At 39.6% G+C, this 8,586-nt stretch overlaps 1 protein-coding gene across 4 annotated transcripts in view; it reads left to right on the top strand.

Annotated features, from left to right (window-relative positions):
* PDK1 (pyruvate dehydrogenase kinase 1) overlaps positions 1-7,367 on the top strand; it is a 41,524-nt gene extending 34,157 nt beyond the window's left edge. For all 4 annotated transcript variants that reach the window (XM_017862368.1, XM_017862367.1, XM_017862364.1 and 1 more), the window contains 2 exons: positions 1,214-1,327; positions 4,390-7,367. In XM_017862368.1, the coding sequence (XP_017717857.1) occupies positions 1,214-1,327; positions 4,390-4,530 (255 nt within the window). In that variant the 3' untranslated portion in view covers positions 4,531-7,367. The remainder of the gene's footprint in view (positions 1-1,213; positions 1,328-4,389) is intronic.
* Positions 7,368-8,586: the final 1,219 nt, after the last annotated feature.

Here is an 8,586-nt window from a genome sequence, read left to right as displayed (position 1 = left end):
ACCTCGTGATCCGCCCGTCTCGGCCTCCCAAAGTGCTGGGATTACAGGCTTGAGCCACCGCGCCCGGCCCAAACTTTACTTTTATTGAAAACCTTGTAAGTTTGGGATTTCAATTATTCTTTGCTATTAATAAGACCTCGTTCAGTCCATATTAACTTAAAATTGGTATAGGTGGCTCCTTCCTGATTCTGTAACTACCTTAAGCTCTCGCATTTGAGCAGACCGCATATTAGGCAATTTTCCTAACTCTGCTTCTAAAGAGTTTCCTTATCACTTACTGAATACCCATTGTGTCTTTTTCCCTTAATCGTCTGGGAGGAAACATCTATTGTCCTGTCCTGAAGGGAGTTCCTCCTTTGTGTGGTTGGACCTTCAGATTTAGATCCCCTGTTAGGAAACCCGCTGGGTTAAGGATTTTTGATAGGAAAGCTATGGGTTGTCAGTAGCCTCAGTGCTTTCGGGCTATGCCCTTGTTTACATGGACAACAAAGTGGTATTGGAGTATTATAGGGTTACAGAGAAGACCTTCAATTATCAATTATAGGTTTTAAATTTACCCTGGCTTGTAAAGGAATAGGGTACACTGTTTTTTTCTTTACTACTATCTCTCTCTCTTTGACTTCTCTGTCTCTTTCTGACTGTCTCTTCTTCTCTCTTTGACTTTCTGTGTCTTTCTCTCTGACTTCCTCTTTGTCTCTGTCTCTTCCTCTCTGTCTCTTTGACTTTCTCTTTCTTTCTCTCTGACTCCTTGTTTGTCTCTCTCTTCCTTTCTCTGTCTCTCTGACTTTCTGTCTGTTTCTCTCTCTCCTTTCTGCTGGTCTTTCCCTGCCTCTGCCAGCCACTTATGCTGCTCTTCTCCCCTCTCCTGGAGAAGTCCGCAGACCAAGAACCCACTGGAAGGAACCAATTCCGAACACAATACGATCAAGCAGGCAGCAAGGAAAAGCAATATGCTTTTTCCAGACCAACGACAAGTCATTTTATAGAAAGAATAAAGAGTTTTAAATGACCAGAGGGAAGTTAGCTGATACAGTACTCGAGTAAACCTCAGCTTAATCATTATTAATGCTTAAATATTAATTATATTAAATATAATGCATCTCTCAGATATAGGCTCTGAAAGCTCCAGGGTCCTCAGTGGCATCTATCTTAATTAGAAAAGTATTTCCGTGTGTGGCTCTCTGAATATAATTTTGTTTTTCTCATCAAACAGGCTGGTTTTGGTTATGGATTGCCCATATCACGTCTTTACGCACAATACTTCCAAGGAGACCTGAAGCTGTATTCCCTAGAGGGTTACGGGACAGATGCAGTTATCTACATTAAGGTAATAGCTGTAGTCTTCTTGATTTAATATTTCTTTTGATGATAAGAATAGATCCCCATACTTAACTGTAATGAAATTTAACTCTACCACATGCTGTTTACATAGAAAAAAAGATTATGTTTTTTTTGCCTGGGTTCTCACCAGTTTTGATAGATGATCCCCTCAACTATGGGGAAAGAGATTTGTATCCTGGAGTGATCAGAACTCTGGCTATTAATAGGAAAAAAATTGGGTTAAAGTAGAGAATCATAAGTTATATATCATACAAGTTTAATTTTAACATAAAACACATGAATGAACATTGATATACCAAACTTTTGACGTACTACCAAGGCTTTTTCTTTGTATATGGGTCTGCAGATTGGAGTGTCACATTGTCTTTTTTGCAAAAGCTGTACTGACAGTGCATCATTTTAGTTTCTTTAAACAAACAAGTGCATACTCTTTTTGGACTTTTATGCTGTCCTTTACAGATACCTCCTGACTGATTTCACAGCAAGTTTTATGTGACCTTCCTTCAGGAGTCTTTCCAAAACATTCATCTTAGTTTTCAAAGAAACATTCCCTTTTTTATTCTTTGCTAATGTAATAGATTTTGTAATTATAATGACAGAACTGTACAAACAGATTTGGGAACAAGCACAAGTGACTCTTGGTAAGCATATAGCTTACCTGATGGACACAGAAGCACTTAGTTTGCTTGCCTGGAGTGTTCCATGCATTAAGGAGGGATCCATACATTTTTACGTGGTTGGAAAAACACTAGGTTCCATCGTTCCCCTTCTTTGGCTAACTGGTGACTGTTCATGCCTGATTTAGTGACTCTAGTTTCTTGTTCTGGCCACTAGATGGCATCTATTTTATAGGAAATGTTGAATTTATATTGGAAAAATCTGAAGAGACTAAATTCTTTCCAGATGGTATTTTTTGTTTGTTTTTTTAACCATGTCAATTGTGAGGAAAAAGGGCAACATCAATGCAATTTTTTTTTTTTTTTTTTGGACGGAGTCTTGCTCCATCACCTAAGCTGGAGTGCAGTGGCATGATCCTGGCTTACTGCAACCTCCGCCCCCTGGGTTCAAGCGGTTCTGCCTCAGCCTCCTGAGTAGCGGGGACTACAGGCACCTAATTTTTGTATTTTTGGTAAAGATGGGGTTTCACCATGTTGACCAGGCTGATCTTGAACTCCTGACCTCAGGTGATCACTTGCCTTGGCCTCCCAAAGTGCTGGGATTACAGGCGTGGACACCGTGCCTGGCCCAATGCAGTATTTTTATGATGAAATACAACATTTTGATCTAGCCCAGGAGTGTCCAATCTTATGGCTTCCCTGGGCCATATTGGAAGAACAACTGTTTTGGGCCACACATAAAACACACTAACGATAGCTGATGAGCTTTAAAAAAAATTGCAAAAAAATATTTCGTAATGTTTTAAGAAAATTTACAAATGTGTTGAGCTTCATTCAAAGCCTTCTTGGGCTGCATGCGGCCTGTAGGCCATGGATGGACAAGCTTGATCTAGCCTATAGATCAAGAAATTCTGGAATATTTAGAGAGAATATGGAGGTGAAAGGTTTTTAGTTCTACCTTAGAGAAAATAGAAGACAAGAAGTCTTAGAGAATCATTAAAATTGTCAACATCAAAGACTTTAGTGCCGGGCGCGGTGGCTCACGCCTGTAATCCCAGCACTTTGGGAGGCCGAGGCGGGTGGATCACGAGGTCAGGAGGTCATCCTGGCTCACACTGTGAAACCCCGTCTCTACTAAAAATACAAAAAATTAGCCGGGTGCAGTGGCGGGCGCCTGTAGTCCCAGCTACATGGGAGGCTGAGGCGGGAGGCTGAGGCAGGAGGATGGCGTGAACCCCGGGGGCGGAGCTTGCAGTGAGTGGAGATCGCACCACTGCACTCCAGCCTGGGTGACAGAGTGACTCCGTCTCAAAAAAAAAAAAAGACTTTAGCATTATCAGAATGAGATTTTCTGGTTCAGGATGTTCTGCATCTTAGGAAATGTCTTTGGCCTGGGGTGGAAATACTACTGAAAAATCCTAACTTGAAGAAGATAACCAGAAACATAGTTTACCTCGGGTTCCAGTGACTTTCAGGAAATACAATGGAGAATTAATGGTAATAATATATTGAAAACATGAAATAATGCATGATGCATGAAATCTTGTGCACAGTGACTGAAATTGGAGGCCGGAGAAGGCGCAGGTTCAAACCCAGGGCCAAGAAATGTTCACAAAAAAGCCAAGATGCCTTAGACATAGATTTATATTTATTAATAATGTTATAATATGAGTTTTGAAATTTTTATGTATTTATAGAGACTGTCTTGCTATGTTGCCAGGCCAGAGTGCAGTGGTACAATCACAGTTCACTACAGCCTTGAACCCCTGGGCTTCAAGTGATCCTCCTCTCTCAGTCTCCCAAGTAGTTAGGACTACACTCGTGTGCCAACATGTCTAGCTGATATTTTTATTTTTTGTAGAGACAGGATCTTGCTATGTTGCCCAGGCTGGTCTCCAACTCCTGGGCTCAAGCAATCTTCCTGTGTAAGCCTCCCAAAGCACTGGGATTATAGGCATAAGCCACTGTTCCTGGCTTGTGATGAGTTTTTTTAAAACACAGTGACTATACTGAAAAAAAAAAACTATTCTAGTAAATAATTAAAAGAGTTCATTAAATTTATATACATATATTAAGATACATATATCGATTTGTATGTTTTTACATTTAACCAACTTCTTCAGTTTGCCAACTCTGATCTGGGTCATGTTTTGTGTAAAATTTCAATCCAGCAGCTTCCAGGATGGCGGAAACTACTGTAAGCAACAAAGTCAGTCAACCTGCACATCAGTCAGTGCCATAGATTTAATAAATAAGACATTTCAAATATACATACCATTTAAAAGTATATGTAGGTGGTATAAGGATTAATAAAATACTAATAGAATGTTATTTAATTTGTCATAACCTTTTTACCATTCTCTATTTTCTCAAATAATGAATTCTAAAAAATGCCAGACTTAATAGGTCTTAGGTTTTTTTTTTTTTTCAGGCTTTGTCAACAGACTCAATAGAAAGACTCCCAGTGTATAACAAAGCTGCCTGGAAGCATTACAACACCAACCACGAGGCTGATGACTGGTGCGTCCCCAGCAGAGAACCCAAAGACATGACGACATTCCGCAGTGCCTAGACACACTTGGGACATCCGGAGAATCCAAATGTGGCTTTTGTATTAAATTTGGAAGGTATGATGTTCAGAACTATATTATACCAAATACTTCATTTGTCGTTTTCACAAAACTATTTGAGTAGAATAAATGGAAACTGAATTCCATTTGTGCCCATTAAACCTCCTAAAGGATGAAATCGCACCTGTTTTACACTTACATTTCACAGCAATTGAACATATTTTTAAACAACTGTAGTTTTGGTCAACTTTTTGCTTTGTGGTAGACTTCAGAAGTGTGGAAATCTTTGGGTTTCTATAGGAAACTAGTTTTTTTTTTTTTTTTTAAGAAATACTTTGTTTGCTAGAAACATTTTCTAAATAATAGTGATTAGCTGGTTAGCCATCTTCCTGTTATTTGGAGGAGTTCTGCCATCTTTATTCGGTAGTAATATGGTCTTCATGTTTATCAGTGACTGACTACAAATAAAGCAGAAAACAGTTGCCCTGTAATCACAGAACCAGCCACCGTTCGGCGTCTATGTGCATTGTCTTAGCTATGAGGTTAATTTATCATTTTTAAATTTTATTGTAAAGAAGTGTAATGACTGTCTCTCTGTGGATCTATGCCAAAATCATGGGCCGTCTGTTCTAAGTGTACTTGTGATTAATGCAAGGGGAAATTTTTATACTGAACACAAATGAACTAGAAGCTACTAAAATAGAGAAGAATTCGAGGGCAAAGTAATATGTCTCCAAAACTGAACTGATTGCTTGTTGAGATTACCTAGAAAGCTTTTGGAAAAAAAGTTTTTCTGCGTCCTACTCCAGATATACTGAATCAGAATCCCTAGGACTAGAGCCTAGAAATCTCACTTTTAAAAATGCTTCCTAGGTGAGTCTGATGCCTACCCTAGGTTGGGATCCACTCTTTCAAAGTAAATAGTGATGACACAGCATTTACTAAAGTAACAGATCTGTAGGTTTTGGTTTCCACCTATTTAAAGCCAGATTTGTAGACTCGAGAAGACAGAAACTGAATCCCACACCTGGTGCAATTAGAAGCATAATTAGAAGCAGAAGAACAAAATGCCAGGTAACCAAAGCATCAGAGCCATCATTGCTCAAGTCTTTTTTCTTTCTCTTTTTCTTTTTTTTTTTTTTTTTTGAGACAGGGTCTCGCTCTTTTGCCCAGGATGGAGTGCAGTGGCATGATCAAGGCTCACTGCAGCCTCAATCTTCTGGGCTCAAGTAATCCTTCTACCTCAGCCTCCCATATAGCTGGAACTACAGTTGTGCATTACCACACCCAGCTAGTTTTTTTATTTCTTGTAGAGATGAGGTCTCGGTATGTTCCCAGGCTAGTGTTGAACTCCTGAGCTCAAGAAATCCTCCTGCCTGAGTCTGAAAGTGCTGGGATTACAGGCGTGAGCCACCACACGTAGCCTATTGCACAAGTTTTGACAAACAACATATATTTTCTAAAACTATCCAGACTTCGTTATCAGGGAGAAGTTTGCTTAGGTTTATTAGAGCAGTCCTTTGCATTCGTATGGTAATTTGTACTTTACAAACACTTTGATATATTATAACTCTATTGGTCTTTGAAACAAAGCGATGCAGTGTAGGTGGTATCATTGTCTTTCTCACTCAGTGTGGCCCAGAGTTGCTCAGAGTTGGAGCAGACCCTGAGGTGTATCTGCAGATCCTGTCATCAGCTGGCAAGTCCACGAGACTGTGTCATTTAGAGACTTGTTGTTACCCCTCAACATCTTTTAAGGTGGCAGGAAAATACATTGGACATAACATTTTAAAGTAAAAATTTTAAAGTTTAAAGAAGAGTTTTGCCACTTAAATGGGAGAGCTTTGTCTGGAAAATCCATTGAGTTGAAACACTTCATCCTTGGAAGGATTAGGTAAGATGAACAATTGTGATAAATGTGTGGATCAGAGGCAGTTAGTGAATAGGCAGTTAGTCCAGTGCCCTCATTTAAGAGGCCAAGATCCTCATTCAGAGGAGGCATCCTTTGCCCCGAGCTTCTTAGCTAATGTGACTAAATGTTGGGGAAAATGTCTCAGCTAACCCACTATTCCTTAATCATGGATTTTGTGAAAAACAATAGAACATGTTAATGAGTAATTTATATTAGTTTGATGTATTACAATTTTTTAGCTTTAAATTACACTTTTCTTATAATGATGAAATGTTTTAGAATCCTTTGAATCTAAGTATTTGTTTCCTAAATGAAACATTTGTACAACATTTGATGTTTTACTTATGAAATATTCTCCCTCAAGAAAATTAAAACTTTTCTCTCTATTTAAAAGCTAAGAAATGTTTTAAAGGAAAATGAAATTATTTTCCTTTAGCTTATTTTAAGGTAAAACAGCTTTTACTCTGTTATTGTGGTAATGGACAGAAAATTACATACAAAATATTCTGGGAGAGCTTTCTCCTAGTTGGTTCTAAATCTTTGTGCTACCTGAAAGGTTTTTAGATTTTACAGGAGCTATTTTGTCCACCAGCATTAATGTAACACAGTGTAGTTATGAAAATATATTGAAGGACAAGAAGTGGATACGAAGTGATTTTTGTAACCTGCGCAGTTAATGAATGTGCCAACATTTTCTAGGAAGGGACAGCAGGAATATTCTGCTCTGTAGTTAAAATACTGGCTGGCTTTTGATGTCTTCATGCTTAATTGTGATCACTTTCTTGCACTGTGATGTTTTTACGTGAATATGTTGAAGTGGAAGTCTACCTTATTATTTTATAAAATGTTTTCTGTATGACAATAAACTGAAAACATGGATCAACCCTTATTTTGAAAATAAACTGAGTCAGTTTAGCCTTTTAAAAATATGATCATCTCTTTTAAATAGAATCCTCTTCCACCATCAAGGCTCAACATTTTGTAAGCATCCAAAAAATTGGTAGTTGGGGGCTTGTACTAAATTTCACGAAAGGGGAAGAACCCTGTATAAAACCATCAGATCTTGGCCGGGCGCGGTGGCTCAAGCCTGTAATCCCAGCACTTTGGGAGGCCGAGACGGGCGGATCACGAGGTCAGGAGATCGAGACCATCCTGGCTAACATGGTGAAACCCCGTCTCTACTAAAATACAAAAAACTAGCCTGGTGACGTGGCGGGCGCCTGTAGTCCCAGCTACTCCGGAGGCTGAGGCAGGAGAATGGTGTAAACCCGGGAGGCAGAGCTTGCAGTGAGCTGAGATCCGGCCACTGCAACTCCAGCCTGGGCGGCAGAGCGAGACTCCGTCTCAAAAAAAAAAAAAAAAAAACCATCAGATCTTGTGATAACTCACTCACTGTCGTGAAAACAGCACAGGGGAACCACCCCCATCATCTAATCACCTCCCTCCCTTGACATGTAGGGATTATAGGTCCATCCCTCAACATGTGGGGAATGCAATTTGAGATGAGATTTGGGTGGGGAAGCAGAGCCAAATCATATCACTGCCTGAGCTCTGCCTCCTGTCAGATTAGCAGCGGCATTAGGTTCTCACAGGGTTGCAAACCCTATTGTGAACCACACATGTAAGGGATCTAGGTTGCATGCTCCTTATGAGAATCTAATGCCTGATGATCTGTCACTGTCTCCCATCACCCCAGATAGGACTGTCTAGTTGTGTGAAAACAAGCTCAGGGCTCCCACTGATTCTACATTATGGTGAGTTGTATAATTATTTCATTATATATTGCAATGTAATAATAATATAAACAAAATGCACAATACATGTAATGCACTTGGATCGTGTCAAAAACATCCTCCCCTACCCCAGTCTGTGGAAAAATTGTCTTTCATGAAACTGGTCCCTGGTGCCAAAAATGTTGGGGACCACTGGCTTACACCTAACAGCTACTTGAATATTACAGTCTCTTGTATCTGTTTTTGTATCAATTTCTTCTGATGCAGCCTGAATCCTTCCTTGCATTGCCTCTTGCCTGGACTTTTCCAATAGTCTAATACTTGCCTCCTTCTCATGCCAGCTTCCCTCTTCAAGTTCTTTTCCACAGGGCACCAGAGTTTACCTTCTAATGGATAGTTTTGTTTATGTCACT

Source organism: Rhinopithecus bieti, unplaced genomic scaffold, assembly GCF_001698545.2.
Source record: "Rhinopithecus bieti isolate Rb0 unplaced genomic scaffold, ASM169854v2 scaffold_63316, whole genome shotgun sequence".
Taxonomy (NCBI): Eukaryota; Metazoa; Chordata; class Mammalia; order Primates; family Cercopithecidae; genus Rhinopithecus; species Rhinopithecus bieti.
This window is presented reverse-complemented; position numbering and strand designations above follow the sequence as displayed.